General features: G+C 43.5%; 1 protein-coding gene across 1 annotated transcript in view; it reads left to right on the forward strand.

The window, feature by feature from the left end:
- cdc27 (cell division cycle 27) overlaps positions 1 to 22,704 on the forward strand; it is a 49,682-nt gene that overhangs the window by 26,128 nt on the left and 850 nt on the right. The window contains exons 7-18 of the mRNA XM_060904467.1: positions 1,097 to 1,311; positions 5,202 to 5,313; positions 5,408 to 5,523; positions 11,075 to 11,174; positions 12,575 to 12,779; positions 16,169 to 16,341; positions 16,872 to 17,024; positions 17,142 to 17,350; positions 18,981 to 19,098; positions 21,125 to 21,253; positions 21,335 to 21,409; positions 21,498 to 21,663. Of these exons, the coding sequence (XP_060760450.1) occupies positions 1,097 to 1,311; positions 5,202 to 5,313; positions 5,408 to 5,523; positions 11,075 to 11,174; positions 12,575 to 12,779; positions 16,169 to 16,341; positions 16,872 to 17,024; positions 17,142 to 17,350; positions 18,981 to 19,098; positions 21,125 to 21,253; positions 21,335 to 21,409; positions 21,498 to 21,663 (1,771 nt within the window). The remainder of the gene's footprint in view (positions 1 to 1,096; positions 1,312 to 5,201; positions 5,314 to 5,407; positions 5,524 to 11,074; positions 11,175 to 12,574; positions 12,780 to 16,168; positions 16,342 to 16,871; positions 17,025 to 17,141; positions 17,351 to 18,980; positions 19,099 to 21,124; positions 21,254 to 21,334; positions 21,410 to 21,497; positions 21,664 to 22,704) is intronic.

Here is a 22,704-nt window from a genome sequence, read left to right on the forward strand (position 1 = left end):
TCCTATCCAATAAAGGTGAAAAAAGCCCAAAAAATATCTTGAAAAAAAATAATAAAAGCCAGCGATGAAGAAGAAGAAAGTGTTCAGCCTTGATTTAAAGAACTGAAAGATGCAGCAGACACAAAGTACCAAAGTATTGATTGATTGTGTGAAATGGGTTCAATATAATATGGATTTATTACAAAAACACATGCATGCATTGATTTGATTTATTTTGAAAACCCACCAGCAGACTGATCTGGCACGTTTTAATTGTGCGACAGTAATGATGTAAATACCAGCGCGGTGAAGTAGGGTCCGAAAGCGTTTTTAGATTTTACCAATGAGCTCACTCTCTCACTATATAGTCCTCTATATAGAATTCCCTAGATAGTGAGTAGTGAGTGATTTTGGACACAGGGCTAATCTTACCCAATGCACCTTTTAAGGTAGTATCTCACTTGGCTGCGACAGCCAGCGACTAGTTGGAGACATGACAATTGTGATAAAATATGCGAATTAGCGGCAATTTTCACTTGGAATCGCACTGAATTGATATTCGCATATTTTACCGCAATTGTTGTGTCTCCAACTAGTCGCAGGCTGTCGCAGCCTGGCTTTCCCTCGGCAGGCAGGGAAGTACAGGAAGCCTCACGGAAACTGACTTGAGAAAGGTTCGCGATGGCTTTGCGACACCAGCGACGCATTTGCAGCTATTTTGAGAGAAATTTTGTCGCGCGAGTTTTTTGAACATGTTCAGAATTTCAGCGACAAAGGAGCGACGCTTTGCGACTCATGCGAGGAAATTGAGAAGCCCCGCGAATGTTTCAAAACACTTTTGAAACTCTCTCGCGAATGATGTTCGCAAGCTGTCGCAGCCCAGTGAGATACTGGCTTTAAAAACCGTTGGCTTTGTGTATGATTTGATTCCTCGTCATTGGCAGACCCGCACCTGCCAACCAGTCAGAAATGATTATTGCTTGTAGCCGTGGTGTAAACTTGGATAGTGTACAATTCATAATAACGCATGGCATGTTTGAAAGTGGGCGGCGACCACCTTACAGTCTTGCATCATATACATGTCCATATCCTTCTTGTTCTTCCGTTCACTCTGCAGGAACTGAACCGGCTCAATCTGGAGTCGTCCAACTCGAAGTACTCGTCTCTAAACACAGACTCGTCCATGTCTTACATCGACTCGTCAGTCATTTCGCCCGATTCCGCGCCGCTGGGCACGGGCGGCTCTCTGCTCTCCAAGCAGGTGCAGAATAAACCCAAGAGCGGCCGCTGTCTGCTCGGAGGCACAGCCACGCTGAGCCCTCTCACACCCAGGTACACACACACACACACACACACACACACACGCGCATGCGCTTTCACTACTAATGGCTTCGTTTCATTTGGATCACTGCTGGTGTTTACTGTGAATACTCTGATCTTTTTCATGTGACTGTAATCACCGTAAACACGTTTAGTTTTTGCTGAATGTGCTCGGCGGAGAGCACTAACTACTCGGCATGTAGCAGTGGGACGATAAATTGTGATACAAATCTGTGTTGATTCGAATTGAAATTTAAAAAACAAACTGTTATCAGGCTGCGTTAATTGTTTTTGCTAGCTGTAATTGCATGGTTTAGACAGCAGAGGGCGTAGTAACATGCAATAGCAGGAATGCATGTGACTTCACTCTCAGCAGATCCAAAAAAAAGAGCTGTTGTATGCGTGACTGTACAAATCGATTTAACAAGAAATTAGAGCTTTTTTTTTTACAGTCTGCTGAAAGATAAAGAAAAGAGAAGCAAATGGAGGAAGTACAAATGTGCATAAGTTTATTAAGAAAACGCCTATTTTTATTTAACTTTTTTTAATTTTTAATAAAGGAATAGTTTAGTTAATAGGCTTTTATATTTTACTGCGAAGAATGGCTAAAGAATAGGAAAACACATTTTTCTGCCTTTTTTTTTTTTGCGCTAATAAGTGTTCTTTATTTAATATATTTTCAAACAATATCCTGAACTGAATCATGAAAAGGCTCTCTGCAGCTCGAGGCCACATGTTTGGATCCCACATAGCGACGCCATACTGGAGAGCGAGCTTTCAGGTAAACTGAACCCTCGACAAGGTCGAGCACAAACGTTTCAGCAGTTTACAGCGCTTAATCTCTTTCCTTTTCGAGAACACTCATCAGCGTAGTTTTCGAGTTGTTTTTATAAGGTTTGGCTAAGATATAAACAATATACTGCGATGATGATGATGACAACACGTACTTGTTACAGCGCATTGATGGCTCATCGATCATTTTATGCAACGTGCTTTTGTTTTTCTTTCACTGAGAAAAGCGATCTTTTTAGGTGGGGTTTACATTAGACCGTATCAGCGGATCATCAGATTAACATTTTTAAAACGATTAGTGTGCACACAGCAACGCCAATACACGATTCGCGTGCACATAGCAACGCCAATACACGGATACGCTCGGCTCCGCAGGCATCCTGCGCTCCAAGTCACTCCGCCCTGAACAGCGAGTGCCCTCTGGAGGGTGCGCACTCCGGCCCTGCGCAGCTCACAGAGCGCGCGAGTGAAGTGCACAAGCCACGATTCGGGACTGAGCCGCTGTGTGTGTGATCCCAGCGCATATCACTTACCACTTGCAAGTGGAAGGATGGCAAGCCTAAAGACAATCATAACTACACAATGGGCAGTATTTGCATCAGTATTTGCAGTATTTTCACACTTTTATACTCTTTAATGAAAGGTGATACAAGGCGGAAGTCCGCACCGTTTTTCAGCAGTCGCGTCACATGACCAACGCCAGCGAATCAGGAAGGTGGATGTCACAGTGACGTTGTCCAATGAGACGCCAGCTAGAGCTCAGCACAGCGTATCCGCGTATCTCAATGTTTACACAGCACCGGAGCTGACACGATCTGGATTGAATACGTGGACGCTGGCGGATTCCCGTTTCCCGGCGTTTCCAGGCGGTTTAATGTAAACGGACAGTGCATCCGCGAAGAAAACGAGACAGATACGGTCTAATGTAAACTTGGCCTTAGACTGAAAGAATTGCGTTGCTATGACAATGGGGTTGTTTACTCGTAGCCGTGTCGGTACCGCATATCATTTATCTCGCTGAGAACGGTTTAAACTTCATCGTAAAAGTGAAGTCTGTTGATTCGTGGATTTTGTTGCTGGTAAAAATCGCACGGTTACAGAATTTCTGATGAGATTTTTAGAATTAGAAGCCTTTATCTGTCTCTCACACACACACAGCTGATGAGGAGGAGGGAAGCCGAGCTTTGTGTCGCCACTGCGGTAAATAGTTCATTTACATCTTCAAGATGTAGCCAAACCTGACAAAAACGGCTCTATACCTTGAAAACTTTTTATTTATTTTTTTTATTATGGAGCTTTGAGCAGTTAGAATTACAGTAAGTGCGTTTTACAAGGTTTTTTTTTTTGGTGTACATGTATTATATACACACCTAGCGAAGTCACCATGTTGTTTGTCACAAAGATCCAAACATCGTCCATTAAAAGTCAAAACCTTTGTGATTAAAATTTTTTTTCCTGTAAAAATGAGTCAAAACTAAACTTAGAAAACTAAATTGACAGTTCTACTCGAAAAGGAAAGATATTAAAGGAGAACTGAAGGTAAATTTTTTTTAATCAAAATTCTATTTCTCATTTTATTAAATATCGGAATGCATGTTTGATGGCTATTTTGTCGCTGTGATAGCAAGTTACGAGTGTGTGAAATATGCTCTGTAATATATATTAGTCCATATGGCAAAGCAGTGGCCGTAAACGAGATCCGTTGAGACCTGTGCGAGACATCGTAGAACGGAAGTAAAACGTACAGCGGAAATCAAAGTGACCGACCTCTGCCAACGTTGTGAAAAGACGCGCGCGCCCTCTTTTGAATGCTGACGTAATCAAGCCGGGAGTTTTTGTTTGTTTTGATAGCAATCAGGAAAGTTTGAAAAAAAGTCGGCAGTAATCATCATTTAAACTCGTTTTTGTGCAATACTTCGTTTGGAAAACAGTTTTCAAAATGGCGGCACGGACACCTGGCTAATACTTCACGTTTCGAAGTCTCGTGAAGATCGTACGGATAAGCAACGCCTGCCGTGGACCAAACCAACTAAATTCAACACGGATAAAAACCGAATAGGCCGATAAGGATCATCTCATCTCATTATCTGTAGCCGCTTTATCCTGTTCTACAGGGTCGCAGGCAAGCTGGAGCCTATCCCAGCTGAGTACGGGCGAAAGGCGGGGTACACCCTGGACAAGTCGCCAGGTCATCACAGGGCTGACACATAGACACAGACAACCATTCACACTCACATTCACACCTACGGTCAATTTAGTGTCACCAGTTAACCTAACCTGCATGTCTTTGGACTGTGGGGGAAACCGGAGCACCCGGAGGAAACCCACGCGGACACGGGGAGAACATGCAAACTCCGCACAGAAAGGCCCTCGCCGGCCCCGGGGCTCGAACCCAGGACCTTCTTGCTGTGAGGCGACAGCGCTAACCACTACACCACCGTGCCGCCCTAGGCCGATAAGTCTCATATTTAATTGCATTTAGTTGCCAGTACGAGTCACGATATAAAGTAAAGTTACGAAAACCGAAAACGTAACTGAATAACACGTTAATTAAGAAATAAAGCAAGTTTAAAAATGACTTCAGTTCTCCTGTAAACTGCTGAAACGTTTGTGCTTGACCTTGTCGAGGGTTCTGTTCACCTGAAAGCTCGCGCTCCAGTATGGCGTCACTACGTGGGATCCGAGCATGTGACCTCGAGCTGTCTGAATTGTCACATGTTTATAAACCACCTTATTTTATATACATGTGCTCCTGGACTCTGACTGCTATGGTTGCTCTCATCTTAAAAGGAGCAAAAGAGTGCGTTTTGTTTATGTCCTTAGCTATCTTCTTTAACTATAGGAATTCAAGAACTGTTAGTTTCTTGACAACTAAAAATCACATTTTTATCATGCATCACGTTCCTGTCCAATTTCTTCAGGCGGTCCGTCTGACAGGAGGTGTTTTTATTTACTCGGTTGTCAAAAATGATTTTATTGAAACGAACTAAATGAGAATAGATGGAAGATGACCACACACGGACGACTATCTGTCCAAAAGATAACAAAAACGTCACAGATGCTAACACTAGCGCATCCTGTCTCATGTTTTCTTCTCGTTTTATGTCCAGTTTTGGGATCTTGCCCCTGGAGCCGAGCCCAGGAGACCCCGCCTATCTGCAGAACTACAGTCACAGTGGGACGGGGATGGAGCCGCCTCCACCACCTGGCCCACCAAAGAAGGTTACTTCCTTAGTCTTGGTTTAATTTGGGTTGTAATCCATGCACATCACCGCATAACCTCACACACTCTCGCACTCCTCTTTGTTCCTGGTAGACGGTCAGCAGAATCAGTCAGGTGGGGACGAAGTCAGTGTTCGCACAAAGCGGGAACAGCAGAGAGGTTATTCCCAGCCCATTCAATCAGACGCAGACCACGGCACCACAGACCAGGTGAGCACCTGATTTAAGTGTGATTAAAGTCCATCACTCCGATATTAAACTCTTAAAGCTCCTGGCTGCAAAATGAGCCGAAGTGCAGTCGATCAAATGACCTGTTTGGGGTTTTTACATTTCCTGATTTGGTTTACACTGGAGCTACGAGGCTAGTGTCGCTAACAAGGCTAATATCAGATCTGCTGACGTGACCGAGGACACGGCGTGACTTGATTATTACATAACATGGACGCAAACGGCGCGCCTTTTGGCAGATGCCGCCTTTTTCACGGCTGTCTGGGGGACTTGTGTGAATCGTGCAGATCCGATGAGTTTTTTTTTTTTTTTGGGGGGTGGGGGGGCGTTGGAGTGTCTGATTATAATTTAATCTGAGTAAATTCTGTATTAAAATTACTAAATAAGCAAATGCCGTTACAGTCCATGAAACATAGGAAGTATGAGAAGAAAACAGTAAATCAGAAAGCTGCGCACGTAAAGCCAGTTGGCTGCGCGCCATTATCTGCTGCTGGCTGCACTTCACTGCACGCGCAAGGATTTCCATCAGTCCAACGCAAGTTACGTAATTGGCTTTACGTGCGCAGCTTTCTGATTTACTGTTTTCTTCTCGTACTTATACTTCCTATGTTTCATGGACTGTAACGGCATTTGCTTATTTAGTAATTTTAATACAGAATTTACTCAGATTAAATTATAATCAGACACTCCAACGCCCCCCCCACCCCCCCCCACCCCAAAAAAAAAAAAAAAACCTCATCGGATCTGTGCGATTCACACAAGTCCCCCAGACAGCCGTGAAAAAGGCGGCGTCCGCCAAAAGGATGCAAACGGCGCGCCATGACATAAAAATGAACAGAACTTTACTGTGTACAGCAGAATGATGCAACCTTACAGGACGGCCATCTTGGACAAACCAGAATCGCGTATTTTTTATTTATTTTTTAATTAAATTTTTTCCCCTGTGGTCTTTTGTGTCAAAGTTTAAGCTTTAAATATTGAAGGAAAAACTCAAATATCCAGTTTTATGATGTCTGCAAATAAAATTGGATCGAATTGGACTGGGCGTATGAAGAATCGGTCACGTGTACGAAACGGTTTGACTATTCAGACTTCAGATGCCTTCAGCATGCAGTACTTGTCTTGGCTGTTTGAGTGTGTAGGATAAAATGTATAAACGAGAGCGTCAGTAACGGTGTATCTCTCTCCGGCCCCGTCGAGTCCAGAAGGAACGATCTAAAGTGCGTGATAAATGTTGGAAGCTATATAGAAGCGATATCCACCCTAGGAATACCGGCCAGTTTACCAGAAAGAATCCAAAACGGCGAGGAATTGACCAAGAAGAAGTGATTTTTGTTGAACTGCTCATTAAGGCTTAATTAGTCCATAACTTCATTAATAATTGTAATGAAGTAAATCTGGGTAGAAGTTCTGTGCACCCGAGGTTCCGCTACCTTCATACCAGAAAGAATCAAAATTGGTGAAGAACTGAGGGAGAAGAAGCGATCTGTCTGGAAACTGCTCATTAGGGATCGATTAATTACTCTGTATCTTCATTATTAATTGCAGTTATGCAAATTTGCGTAGAAGCTACGTATATGTAGCAACGACCGGCCTTTTTAAAAGTAGCTGTCGTAGTGTTGTGTAATGTATCAAATTAGAGCGTGAAGATCTGAATTGGAAGCTTGTTTAATTTTTTGTAAATTTCCCTGCGTCCGAAATCGCTCCCGACTCACTATATAGCGAGGACGCCATTTTGTAGTGCTGTCCGAAACCTTAGTGAGGATTATTTGCACCCTATATAGCGCACTCAGAGTATCCCACAATGCATCACGGAAAGTAGTGAACAACGATGGTCACTAACCAAAGCAGTATATCCCATCATGCATTGCGGTCACGCTGAAAAAAATCAAATTAAAAGTGTGAAATGTGATTTAATAAAAGTCAGCGGCGAAGAAGAAAGAAAGTGTTGAGGCTTGATGTAAAGAAGTGAAAGCTGCAGGTGCTTTGTATTGATTAATGTGGGAAATGTGCTCAGTATAATATGGATTTATCACAGAAACACACGCATGGATTTATTATTTTGAAACCCAGCAGCCGACTGATCTGGCACGCTTTAATTGTGCGACAGTAATGACGTAAATACCAGCGCGACGGACGAGTGTCCGAAAGAGGGGTTTCATTTTACCAACGAGCTCGCTGTATAGTCCTCTATAGAGTAATTCCCTATATAGGGAGGAGTGAACGAGTGAGCGATTTCAGACACGGCGTATTTCTAAGAAAACCAAAGTTATGAACATTTCAAAAATCCGGTGTTTTTATAAAATTTCCATTTGTCCATTTCCCCGGTCACAAACCAGCAACCATTTTCCATTGGTTTAATTTTCCATTCATGAGAAGAAAACTTGAGTCGGAAATGAACAGATCAAAACGCCATCAATAGAGATTTAGAGTTTTGAGTATCAGGGTAAGAATTACAGATAAAGGTGGCTTCTTCTTGTAGATCACAATTCTGCACCGAGAAGACTTTTTATAAAAGTTAAAACATCGCTGAAATCAGTCCATCCTTTGTGTTTAAACCTAAAAACCAGACTTTAGCAGATCTGTTCACTTTAAACTGTGGACACGGAGCATGGTTAATGACGGCGGCGCTCGAATGCGCTGTGTATAAGAGGCTCAAACTTTTAATTCTCTTCAAAACACTATCACTGATATTTGTACACCACCTCTTTTTCCTCCATGAAAAAAAAATTAGGAAAATCGTTTTTTTTTTTTTTTTTTTTTTTTTTTTTTTGGAAGGGTACAGAATTTTCCTCGGTGATCTGATCTTTAACGGATACAAGACGGCAAAGTGTTCAGGCGGTTTTATTGGAAAAAATCAAGTCAACATGAGAGATTTGATCACTAGGTGGGAATCATGAGTTTCAAGCTGATTGAAGCAATAACAGAGCGCACGGACTGGTGATGAATATCACTCAAAAATCCAAGATGGCAGCGGCGCCTGTGAGTTTGGTGTATTGCATCACACAACGTTTTAAAAAAAAAAAAGGCTTCAAGTAAAAGATCATCACAATGCTGCACAAAATGAACAATATATTCTGTAAATGTTATTTGCTCTTGAATTGACTCCAGATTAAACACCTTTTTTTGAAAATGTCTTTAAAGTAGTGCTGTCAAAAATGTCGCGTTATTAACGCGTTAACTTGACTCAATTTTAACGGCGATAATTTTTTTATTGCGAGATTAACGCTCTGTGACATGATGTAGGTTTTTTCATAAGCTTTTGAAACTGCCAGGAACTTGGAACAGAGACTTTGCTTAGAAAACCGATAGCAGCGCAGCTGTGAGCGCGCAGCGCACAGCACAGCCAGAGTCCTCTACCCTCCTCCCTCAAAGAACCAGCGCGGGCAGGGCGCGCTAGTAGAGATGGGATTTATGGCTCTTTGATGGGATCCGTTCTTTGAAAAGAGCCGTTCAAAAGACTGGCTCATTTGGCTCTTTTTAAATATTTATTCAGTTTTAAGAAGACAGCGTCTAAAGAAGCCAGATCCCTCTGAACTGTAAACTCAATGCTATCCCAGAAATCCTTCCTGTAATATGCAAATTTGGCCACCTCTGATTGGACAGCGCGACGCATCAACAGGCAGAAAGTGTAAAAGTACAAAATGTGTTAAGTGAGCTGAAACAGTAAAGATCAGATTCAATGCAATATTTATCAACGAACAACTTAAAGTTAATATAATAGTGTACTTTATATTATAATCAAGCATGTCAAGCCTACCGTCACTGTGTAACCTGTCTCTCTGATTAGAGACTAACTCAAGCAGTAGATCACTTCACTCATGGTTGTTAGTCTCGGGATGAAGAGCCACGGTGCTCAGCTTAGGTTTCAGTTTGCAATAAGAAAAACATTGGTACAAAACAAGCCCATTCACTTTTTTTTATGCTGGTAAGAGAATTACAATGGTTTTTCGTGTGACAAAAATGTGCAATTAAATTGCGATTAATCGTGAGTTAACTATGACAGTCGCGACATTAATCGCGATTAAATATTTTAATTGCTTGACAGCGCTACTTTAAAGGCCAAACAAAAATGCGCTGTTCTCCGATACAAGCGTACGGGAGGTTCAGCGACGCAGCGGCGTGCTGTCAAGCCTGCTGTATGCGCCTCAGGCAGACCTACCTTCCTGCCAAAAAGAATAAAAATCGGTGAAGAAGCGATTTTTGTGAACTGTGCACGACGGATACGGGTTGTTTTACAATCAGGGTACAAAGTTTGTGCCACAGGGGTCCAGAATTCAAATTGATTCAAACTGGTTCTTGTACCAGTTTTTAAGTGAAGGACGAGTTAAAGAACAGATTTCAGGTAATTTTTTGATGTGTGTGTGTGGTAGTTTTGTGTAATCTGCTATAAGATAAAGAAGATTAAGTGTTGCTTTAAGCCGGGCTGGGAGAAACAAATGAAGTGATTCTCGGAGAGGACTTTTTTTTTTTTTTTTTTGACAATTCAGAATCCACTGCTTCCATAGTGCTTTTAAATATAAGGCTGTAAGCTTTGTGTTAGTTGTCTCTAATATTTATGTCCCAATATCTTGACCACATTTTAGGATGAAAATAATCATTTTAGAAATGTTATTTTATATTGAAAAATTAGCTGTCTCGGAGAGGACTTTTTTTTTTTACACAATTGCATACTAATTTGATCAAAATAGTCTGAAAACAGCGGCACGGTGGTGTAGTGGTTAGCGCTGTCGCCTCACAGCAAGAAGGTCCTGGGTTCGAGCCCCATGGCCGGCGAGGGCCTTTCTGTGTGGAGTTTGCATGTTCTCCCCGTGTCCGCGTGGGTTTCCTCCGGGTGCTCCGGTTTCCCCCACAGTCCAAAGACATGCAGGTTAGGTTAACTGGTGACTCTAAATTGACCGTAGGTGTGAATGTGAGTGTGAATGGTTGTCTGTGTCTATGTGTCAGCCCTGTGATGACCTGGCGACTTGTCCAGGGTGTACCCCGCCTTTCGCCCGTAGTCAGCTGGGATAGGCTCCAGCTTGCCTGCGACCCTGTAGAACAGGATAAAGCGGCTACAGATGATGAGATGAGATGAGTAGTCTGAAAACTTACTGGCATTCAGCATTAAAACTTAACTATGTTTCCAATAATACGGAACCAAATATGTGTTTTATGGTATAAAGAATGATGTAAGTGCATCCCTTTTGGAGCTACCTGTGGTCAAAAAAGCACTTTTTCTAAATGACACGAGTAATTTTGCTAAATATGACATATATTGCCATACATTCACCAGAAATAACGTTATCACCACACTTTTTTTTTGCATGGTAAATAGAGCTATCACAGGGCTACAATAAACAACCAAGTTTATTTAGTCAAGCCTTTTGATATTGAAGATAATAAGTGTTAAATGTGAATTTTAGCTTGCGTACCCTGATTGTAAAACAACCCGTAACACATGATGGCATAAGCTCATAGCCCATCAGCCAGATGAGCCAATAACCACAGTTAAATGGTTAAAAGGCCGAGTGTGTGTGTGATTTTTGTGCAGTACTACACCTCAAGTGCTGAGTCCCACCATCGCTGCTCCACCCAACGTGCAGCCTCGACGGAGCTCCAGGCTTTTCACCAGCGCCAGCTCCACTGCCAAGGTACAGTCCTCCTCCACTACACTCTCTCACACGGGCCGAGTGAGAACACATCAGACCGCACGACTTCAAAACACTTTAACACCATGATGTAGGGCTGCGTACCTAAACGTAACATCAGGTACCGGTACAGAGGTTTAGGTACAGGTCCGGACCCATACCTGAACAATTTGACAAATTAACATGTGTTGTTCTGAACTTCTTCAATAATGACAGAAACATTAATAAACAGTTGACAACTTGTCAGTATGTTTATTCAAAGAAAACCGAACATAACTAGGTTTCCTACCTCACTTCTCAGTCGCCCTCTCAGTCTCACACTTCGTTAACTTGGGACAAAAGTCATAAGTTGTCTCACAGCGAGAAGTGACTACACTAGAGTACTACAGACTACACGCAGTCCGCGGCCTTTAACTTACGCGGCAAAATTACACAAAGCAGCAAAGACTGCCAATGCCAGCAAAGGAAAAATGGCTGACCTGATTTTGAGTCTTTTTGACCAATCAGAACGCTGGATCAGCCAAGCTCTCGCAATGTCTCGTGAGACTGTGGCGAGAGGATCTCAAATCAAAGGGCTCTGGTTTCAAGTTTCAGTGCGGCATTTTACGTCTTTTCCAGTGCTAAATTTTCGTCTTTGTGGTAGGATTTATGCATCTTCAGTCACAAAATAAGCAGATACTTGGTGTAAATTTATATCGGTACAGTACCGGTACTTCATCTCATCTCATTATCTCTAGCCGCTTTATCCTGTTCTACAGGGTCGCAGGCAAGCTGGAGCCTATCCCAGCTGACTACGGGCGAAAGGCGGGGTACACCCTGGACAAGTCACCAGGTCATCACAGGGCTGACACATAGACACAGACAACCATTCACACTCACATTCACACCTACGGTCAATTTAGAGTCACCAGTTAACCTAACCTGCATGTCTTTGGACTGTGGGGGAAACCGGAGCACCCGGAGGAAACCCACGCGGACACGGGGAGAACATGCAAACTCCGCACAGAAAGGCCCTCGCCGGCCACGGGGCTCGAACCCGGACCTTCTTGCTGTGAGGCGACAGCGCTAACCACTACACCACCGTGCCGCCCCGGTACTTCATGATCCGGTATTTTGGACCTGTACCGAATCGATTTTCACGGTACAGTACCGGTACTTCATGATCCGGTATTTTGGACCTGTACCGAATCGATTTTCACGGTACAGTACCGGTACTGTGTACCGGTACGCAGCCCTACCATGATGTGATGGCTACCTCAGTATTTAGCACAACAAACCTTGGTGGGTTTCTTGTTTGGAAACCCCGACCGTTTCTGTGATCTTAGATGATCACTGGTGGAGGTACCATCCTTGGATCTCTCTTACCAATACACTCGTTTTATTCCTGACCTTTTTCCTCACAGGAGAACAGTAAGAAGTTAAAAATGAAGTTTCCTACCAAGATCCCCAACAGGAAGACTAAGACAAAAACAGGAAAAGGAGGAATCACTCCATCCAGCCTGAACGAGAGCATCGAGATCCTGAAACTAGACTCGTCCCTAACCGAGGGGAAGGGCAACATCAGCTCGCCGCAGTTTCAGGCCTTCACGCTACAGAAAGCTGCTGCAGGTACGCTCTGCCCCGTTCAGACCACACACCGTTCCTACCAAGCTGTGTACGTGGCTACTGAAAATAATTAATGTTCCCGTTTATATGCAGCCGCGCACTCTGATTGATTGGTTTGTGTACAGCGCACAGAGTTGACCGGAATCCGACAAAAACCGCGTATTCCAAACTGCTGTAAAAACCCAAACCCAGGCGCGTGTTCTGATTGCGCTGTGTATATTTCCAAAAGAGTGCTCTTAAAACCTCAATCCTCAGCAGTATCCCATGTGTCTTAACTGGAAAATGCTGAATTTGGAATATCCAAACCGAATATGCTGTTCACATGAGCCGTATCTAATTGTTGTATTCGGAATACTAGTGGAATATTAGTGTACGTGTAAACGTTCTGAATGTGCTGCTTTATCCTCAGCACAGAAAAGGATTTTTGCTTGTTAGCAATTTATCACAAGCTAATGACTTACTAAAGAATTGTTAGATTCTGAGATTCCGGACGAGCCCCCAAAAACTGTTAGTCTTTAAAGGTCATAGGCAAGGGTCGGAGGTGAAACGTAGAATATCAACTTTATTGTCTAGACCCAAAAAGCGAATTAAATCTTCCTGGTGTCTAATCTGCACCCGAAAATTGAATAAAACGGTTAAAATGTACTGTTTTGCCCAATTTCCGAAGGCTTGTTGACATCTCACTTATGCGCACTTTCACCGCCAGGGGACCGTCGTCGTGACGTCATTTAAGCCAAACAGACCGGGAGCAGCTCTGTGTTTACCTGCGAACCGAGCACACGTGTACGGACTCTGGTCGTGAGAGGTTGTGTAAAATGTCTGAAAGCGATTTTGAAGTAGGAACTCTCCAAATTGAATATCGAGAGGTGAAACCGTACATGTCTGACCCTATGGCCGTTGCGAAGTAGTCGGTGAATGTGGCTCACTGGTTTGACCGCACGGCCTCGGAATCGGACAGCGACTCAGCCAACTCTGATCACGGTGACCCCGGACCTCAACAAGACTCACGCCCAAACAATTTATCCTGGTAGTTATGATAAATTCCTACTTTCGGCGTAATACTAATAAGCGCCCTTTGGAAGAATAATTTAACCGCCCTGTCTAGTGGATATAGGGAATGATTACTGGACAGCGCGCCGGTCGGCCACACTAGCCTGCCATCCGCGGCATTATACTATTTATAGCCGACTCTAAGCGAGGAAATATCCCTTTGTCTCATTTCCACAATGATTGTACAGGATCCCTCAGGGTTCTTGACTTGTCAATTGCAAGCAAAAGTAAAAATGTTTACCTCCAATCTTCTCCTTTTTGCTTGAGCGTTGCTGCTCCGTTTCTTCTTTGGCTGCTTGATTTTGTTTGACGCGCACAATCCACTCTCTCCGCCTCGTCTCCTCTTCCGGAAAAAAACAACCCTCTGGCTTCACGCGCACAATCCACTCTCTCCGCCTCGTCTCCTCTCTCGAAAAAAAGTAAAAACTTCTTCCTGAATCGGTCCCATTGTTACAGTTCACCGCACAACAATAAGGCGTGGGGGTTTCTTTGGAAATTCCCGAACGCACGTCTGCACTCAAGCCGAACGGCAATGTCAGTAACCGGAAGTGGACTCAACTCAAGCGGTTTGTTTGGCTTAAATGACGTTACACGCCGGGTGGTCACAAAAATAGCCGAACAGAAATTCACCGCGATCCGCGCTAACTTTTTATTTTAATTATTACTTATTAACAATACTTCTTGGGAGCAGAAGAAAATTACAGAGGGTTTTTTAACATATATAAAGTTTCAAATGTGCATAAAATTAAAACCGTTGCCTATGAGCTTCACGCCAGACTGCCTTTTAGAGTTTTCAACTGTAGGTCATGAAAAGGATTTTCCTGACACCCGGTTATTTTTGTTTAGTGACTGAAAGCACTACAAAATGGCGTCCTCACTATATAGCGCCCTGTATAGTGAGTAGGGAGCGATTTTGGACACCGAGCACGCGAATAGTCTTATGAACGCACCAGTGGACGTGCTCGCACCGGTGTGACCTGAGGAAGGTGACCAAGTTTTATGTTTCATGTAATTTAAAAACGATGTTATTATTTGGCAGTGAGCACACAGGAAAGTGAAAAGTATGAAGTTTCTGTCAGTATGTTTATCAGGCTGGTATGATTTAAAAAACCCGTGAAGATATTTCTCTCAATAAATGACCACCTCATTCTAAACCTGTCAAGCTTCACCGGTGAAGCTCTCGACCCCAAAGTACAACCAAATCTACTTGCACATAATGCTGTGAAATAATAGAAATGTGCCATAAAATCAAGATCTATTCCAAGTATTAGATCTATATTTATTCAACGTGTTACTTGATTGGGAACTGAGAAGCTCGACCAAGAGAACACTGCTTGTTTACTCGCACCGAAAACCCGGAATCAACGACCGTACGCCACTTCCGTCCAGCAATGGCTGCTCCCTGTGGTTCTGCCTCCGCGGGTAATTCGCAGAATAAAATTGTCCACAAAAGTGCTTTTACGGTGTTTTTTTGACTGAATGTACGCGTCTTTTCTCTGTAAGTAATACATAAAGCACGATTAATGTTGTAAGCATGACCAGTACTGGTACACCTTTTAAATACTTACAGTAGTATACTACCGTTCAAAAGTTTGGGGTCACTTTGAAATGTCCTTATTTTTGAAAGAAAAGCACTGTTCTTTTCAATGAAGATCACTTTAAACTAATCAGAAATCCACTCTATACATTGCTAATGTGGTAAATGACTATTCTAGCTGCAAATGTGTGGTTTTTGGTGCAATATCTCCATAGGTGTATAGAGGCCCATTTCCAGCAACTCTCACTCCAGTGTTCTAATGGTGCAATGTGTTTGCTCATTGCCTCAGAAGGCTAATGGATGATTAGAAAACCCTTGTACAATCATGTTAGCACAGCTGAAAACAGTTGAGCTCTTTAGAGAAGCTATAAAACTGACCTTCCTTTGAGCAGATTGAGTTTCTGGAGCATCACATTTGTGGGGTCGATTAAATGCTCAAAATGGCCAGAAAAATGTCTTGACTATATTTTCTATTCATTTTACAACTTATGGTGGTAAATAAAAGTGTGACTTTTCATGGAAAACACAAAATTGTCTGGGTGACCCCAAACTTTTGAACGGTAGTGTAGCTATAAACATTTGTTCCCTCACCAGCCTCTTGTTCTTTTCTCTCCTCTCTCTTTCTCGAAGTATAAAAATTCAGCTTGCTGAGAACCCGCAAAGCGGAAACTACGGTCCTGAAAACTTTCCTTATGCCCTTAGTAGTCGTAATAAAAAAAAAAAAAGTGAATTGAAAGTAGCGACCACCTATTTCTTTACGTGTCTCCCAATCGAGTCTGTTCTGAAATAAAATTGTGTGTTGCAGACGGGTTGATGTCGTTGATGCGGGACATCGGGCGGGGTTACCTAGCGCTGTGCTCGTATAACTGCAGGGAGGCCATCAGCATCCTCAACCAGCTGCCTGCACACCACTATAACACCGGCTGGGTGCTGGGGCAGATCGGCCGCGCCCATTTCGAACTGGCGGAGTACATGCAGGTAAGCGACCGCTGTCCAGTACAGTCACATGATGTATCTGTGTTCATCATGTGCTACACCTCATCACTACTTTCTCATGAACGGACGACTAGAAATGATTTCCGTGGTGTAATGTAAATAAATGAATAATCAGTACGGCGCATGCTAATCTCTTTATCAGTTTTGATATAAGTAGATCACCTTTGTGGCACGAGTGCTTGCATTTAGAGCGCCACGGAGAAAACGCACGTCTTGGAAAGGATCATTTTTAACAATGCACTCGTACCACAAAGATCAGCACCTCGTTTGCAGGAGTTCCTGGGTGGTGGTGATGTTCCGTGCACCCAAAACGTACTCTTTTCTTCGCCTTGAGTCTTTGATTACAAGCCCCGCCCCCAAACAAGCCCAGAATGGGTCTCTAATATCCAAAAGGAAATGTTAAAATGAGGCTCTGATACAGATCCAGTCTCTCGATTTATATCCAAACCACTGAATCGCTTCAACTCTGTGATGGAGCAAATTCAGAATTGTCACCCGTCTCCCGTTCCCAGGCGGAGCGGATATTCTCAGAGGTGCGGCGCATTGAGAGCTACCGGGTGGAGGGGATGGAGATCTACTCTACTACACTATGGCACTTGCAGAAAGACGTGGCCCTTTCTGCGCTCTCTAAAGACCTCACCGACATGGACAAAAACTCACCAGAGGTAACTGAAGACAGGCTTGATGATTAATCGATGAACAACAGAATGATCAGTGTTGTTTAAAAAAAAAAAAAAAATACATGTAACTTTTTTTTTTTTTCCTTTTTTTTAATCCTACAGCCCTGGTGTGTAGCTGGTAACTGTTTCAGTCTGCAGCGCGAGCATGACATCGCCATTAAGTTCTTCACGCGGGCCATCCAGGTGGACCCGAGCTTCGCCTACGCCTACACGCTGCTGGGTCACGAACTGGTGCTCACCGAGGAGCTGGAGAAAGCACTAGGCTGCTTCCGCAACGCTATCCGCCTCAACAAGCGCCACTACAATGCCTGGTACGACTGTTAGCGCGATAACAAGGAAGCGACAAACTCACAGGATGGTGTTTTCTACTTATAGCAGCACTGACTAACGTAAACGCATCATTAAAAAAAAAAACCTAGCAGGAACAGTCACGGGTACGCTTTTGAGACCGTCAGGTCACGGCATGACTAGCTTGTACTGGTTTCATTAAGGTTCAGGTTTTAAATCAGTTGTTTCTTTTATCATCTTATGACCTCACGACAGTCTTTTATCCCTTACGTTATTTGATTTATTGTTACATTTAACCGGTTATAATTTAGGTGTAAACTCGATCCCATTAACCCGTCAACTAGATTATTTACAGGAGAACTGAAGGCATTTTTAAACTTGCTTTATTTCTTAATTAACGTTATTCAGTTACGTTTTGGGTTTTAGTACCCTTACTGTATATCGTGACTCGTATTGGCAACTAACTGCAATTAAATCTGATACTTATCGGCCTATTCGGTTTTTATCCGTGTTGAATTTAGTTGGTTTGGTCCACGGCAGGCGTCGCTTATCCGCGCGATCTTCACGAGACTTGTGTGAGACTTCGAATCGTGAAGTGTCAACCAGGTGTCAGTGCCGCCATTTTGAAAACTGTTTTCCAAACGAAGTATTGCACAAAAACGAGTTGAAATGACGATTACTGCCGACTTTTTTCAAACTTTCCTGATCGTTATCAAAACAAACAAAACTTCCAGCTTGATTACGTCAGCATTCGAAAGATGGCGCGCGCGTCTTTTGACCACCGCTGCGTCCGAAATCGCTCCCGACTCACTATATAGCGCGGACGCATTTTGTAGCGCTGTCCGAAACCTTAGTGAGGATTATTTCCACCCTATATAGTGCACTCAAAGTATCCCACAATGCATCACGGAAACTAGCGAACAACGATGGTCACTAACCAAAGCAGTATATCCCATCATGCATTGCGGTCACGCTGAAAGAAATCAAATTAAAAGTGTGAAATGTGATTTAATAAAAGTCAGCGGCGAAGAAGAAAGAAAGTGTTGAGGCTTGATGTAAAGAAGTGAAAGCTGCAGGTGCTTTGTATTGATTAATGTGGGAAATGCGCTCAGTATAATATGGATTTATCACAGAAACACACGCATGGATTTATTATTTTGAAACCCAGCAGCCGACTGATCTGGCACGCTTTAATTGTGCGACAGTAATGACGTAAATACCAGCGCGACGGACGAGTGTCCGAAAGAGGGGTTTCATTTTACCAACGAGCTCGCTGTATAGTCCTCTATAGAGTAATTCCCTATATAGGGAGTAGGGAGGAGTGAACGAGTGAGCGATTTCAGACACAGGGAACGTTAGCAGATGTCGGTCACTTTGATTGATTTCCGCTGTAGTCCTACGATGTCTCGCACAGGTCTCAACGAATCTCGTTTACAGCCGTTGCTTTGCCATATGGACTGATATATTACAGAACGTATTTCACACTCATAACTCGCTGTAGCAGCGACAGAATAGCCATCAAACATGCATTCCGATATTTAATAAAATGAGAGAAATAGAATTTTGAAAATAAAAAAATGTATATATTTGCCTTCAGTTCTCCTTTAATATGCTAATTAGTCAGTGTGTGTGTGTGATCCTCTTTTTCACTAGGTATGGTTTGGGAATGATCTACTACAAGCAGGAAAAGTTTAACCTGGCTGAGATTCACTTTAAGAAGGCTTTGAGCATTAACCCCCAGAGCTCTGTGCTCCTCTGTCACATCGGAGTGGTGAGTGTAACCTCGTAAACCCACACAACACACCAATCTCTTAATCTCCGAGTGTCTGGGGCTCACACTGGTGTACGGGGACGCTTTGGGTATGAGGTGGATCTGGATCAGTGGGTGGGATTAACGCTGAAAACCTTTTAATTTTGGATAATTATGCAGAATGTTGTGATGTCATAGTATCTAGCAGTGCTACGTTCACTGGCAAGAGAAGGGATGGTAAAATTGATGCTTCAGCAGCTAGATCCATCCTTCTTTCCTTCCCTTTCATCAATCTTTTAATCTTTTTAAAAATCAGCAATAGAACTATTGTGTGCTTTTTGGTCATACAGTGGTGCTTGAAAGTTTGTGAACCCTTTAGAATTTTCTATATTTCTGCATAAATATGACCTAAAACATCATCAGATTTTCACACAAGTCCTAAAAGTAGATAAAGAGAACCCAGTTAAACAAATGAGACAAAAATATTGTACTTGGTCATTTATTTATTGAGGAAAATGATCCAATATTACATATCTGTGAGTGGCAAAAGTATGTGAACCTCTAGGATTAGCAGTTAATTTGAAGGTGAAATTAGAGGCAGGTGTTTTCAATCAATGGGATGACAATCAGGTGTGAGTGGGCACCCTGTTTTATTTAAAGAACAGGGATCTATCAAAGTCTGATCTTCACAACACATGTTTGTGGAAGTGTATCATGGCATGAACAAAGGAGATTTCTGAGGACCTCAGTAAAAACGTTGTTGATGCTCATCAGGCTGGAAAAGGTTACAAAACCATCTCTAAAGAGTTTGGACTCCACCAATCCACAGTCAGACAGATTGTGAACAAATGGAGGAAATTCAAGACCATTGTTACCCTCCCCAGGAGTGGTCAACCAACAAAGATCACTCCAAGAGCAAGGCGTGTAATAGTCGGCAAGGTCACAAAGGACCCCAGGGTAACTTCTAAGCAACTGAAGGCCTCTCTCACATTGGCTAATGTTAATGTTCATGAGTCCACCATCAGGAGAACACTGAACAACAATGGTGTGCATGGCAGGGTTGCAAGGAGAAAGCCACTGCTCTCCAAAAAGAACATTGCTGCTCGTTTGCAGTTTGCTAAAGATCACGTAGACAAGCCAGAAGGCTATTGGAAAAATGTTTTGTGGACGGATGAGACCAAAATAGAACTTTTTGGTTTAAATGAGAAGCGTTATGTTTGGAGAAAGGAAAACACTGCATTCCAGCTTAAGAACCTTATCCCATCTGTGAAACATGGTGGTGGTAGTATCATGGTTTGGGCCTGTTTTGCTGCATCTGGGCCAGGATGGCTTGCCATCATTGATGGAACAATGAATTCTGAATTATACCAGCGAATTCTAAAGGAAAATGTCAGGACATCTGTCCATGAACTGAATATCCAAGAGAAGGTGGGTCATGCAGCAAGACAACGACCCTAAGCACACAAGTCGTTCTACCAAAGAATGGTTAAAGAAGAATAAAGTTAATGTTTTGGAATGGCCAAGTCAAAGTCCTGACCTTAATCCAATCGAAATGTTGTGGAAGGACCTGAAGCGAGCAGTTCATGTGAGGAAACCCACCAGCATCCCAGAGTTGAAGCTGTTCTGTACGGAGGAATGGGCTAAAATTCCTCCAAGCCGGTGTGCAGGACTGATCAACAGTTACCGCAAACGTTTAGTTGCAGTTATTGCTGCACAAGGGGGTCACACCAGATACTGAAAACAAAGGTTCACATACTTTTGCCACTCACAGATATGTAATATTGGATCATTTTCCTCAATAAATAAATGACCAAGTATAATATTTTTGTCTCATTTGTTTAACTGGGTTCTCTTTATCTACTTTGAGGACTTGTGTGAAAATCTGATGATGTTTTAGGTCATATTTATGCAGAAATACAGAAAATTCTAAAGGGTTCACAGACTTTCAAGCACCACTGTATGTGTGACCTAGTGTTCTGGTCACAGATATAAAACATAACCTAAATCTCTCTCTCTCTCTCTCTCTCTCTCTCTCTCTCTCTCTCAGGTTCAGCATGCACTGAAGAAATCAGAGCACGCTTTAGAGACCCTGAACAGAGCGATCAGCATCGACCCTAAGAACCCACTATGCAAATTTCACAGGGCCTCCATTCTCTTTGCGAATGAAAAGTACAAGGTCGGCCGGCTCTTTCTGCGCCGCGGTAAATCCTGCCGTGAGAGCTGATTGATTTCATGACTGTCGTTCTTCTCCCCATAGGCTGCTCTGCAGGAGCTGGAGGAGCTGAAGCAGATCGTGCCCAAAGAGTCACTTGTTTACTTTTTAATAGGAAAGGTAAGAAGGGCTGCGTGTGGATATTGTAATCGCGCCGTGCGGTGGTAGTGAAGGTGGCTTAATGTTTGTCTCTCGCGCGTCTCTGCAGGTCTATAAGAAGCTCGGTCAGACTCACTTGGCTCTGATGAACTTTTCATGGGCCATGGATTTGGACCCCAAAGGAGCCAACAATCAGATCAAAGAGGCCATAGACAAGCGTTACCTCCCCGATGACGAGGAGCCCGTTACCCCTGACGACTACCTCTACTACTCCAGTAAGCACGAGTTAGCTGGACGATGCACAGACGAGCCGCAGACGCGCTCTAGAGCAGAGCGCCCCGAGTGTTAGTGAGGTTGATTTGCCGTTGTTTAACACGCACCTCCTGTCGCACTGCAGACTAACGCAGAATGTGTTTGAGTTAAAAATGGCCGTCTGGAGGAGTTCCTGTAGCCCAGCAGACTGGAACGCAGACCCGTGGCTAACTTGTGTTTGACTGACAGCTACGCTCAGCCATTCCCTACTCGGATTCTGGCGGACTGTTTGACGAGTGACCGATCCATTGACGGTAAACAAGGATGGAGTGGACTTCAGTGGCGACTATGATCTCATCTCATTATCTGTCACCGCTTTATCCTTCTACAGGGTCGCAGGCAAGCTGGAGCCTATCCCAGCTGACTACGGGCGAAAGGCGGGGTACACCCTGGACAAGTCGCCAGGTCATCACAGGGCTGATACATAGACACAGACAACCATTCACACTCACATTCACACCTACGCTCAATTTAGAGTCACCAGTTAACCTAACCTGCATGTCTTTGGACTGTGGGGGAAACCGGAGCACCCGGAGGAAACCCACGCGGACACGGGGAGAACATGCAAACTCCGCACAGAAAGGCCCTCACTGGCCACGGGGCTCAAACCCGGACCTTCTTGCTGTGAGGCGACAGCGCTAACCACTACACCACCATGCCGCCGGCGACTATGATACTGAATTAATTCAACAAAGTGTAAATTCAATATCATAGTCGCCACTGAAGTCCACTCGATCCTTGTTTACCGTCAATGGATCGGTCACTCGTCAAACAGTCCGCCAGAATCCGAGTAGGGAATGGCTGAGCGTAGCTGTCAGTCAAACACAAGTTAGCCAATGGGAATGCGTTCCTGGACAGCCCGCCCACACGAGAAGTTTGTGCCAAAACTGCAAGCAAAAAGTCAGGGAGCGCAAACGAGAAAGCTGGAATCGCAACCAAAATAAATTGCGCCAAACAAAACTGAGAAAGACGCGGAACAAAAATAAAAGGTTTCTGAAGAGTAA

This window comes from Neoarius graeffei, chromosome 22, assembly GCF_027579695.1.
Source record: "Neoarius graeffei isolate fNeoGra1 chromosome 22, fNeoGra1.pri, whole genome shotgun sequence".
Classification (NCBI taxonomy): Eukaryota; Metazoa; Chordata; class Actinopteri; order Siluriformes; family Ariidae; genus Neoarius; species Neoarius graeffei.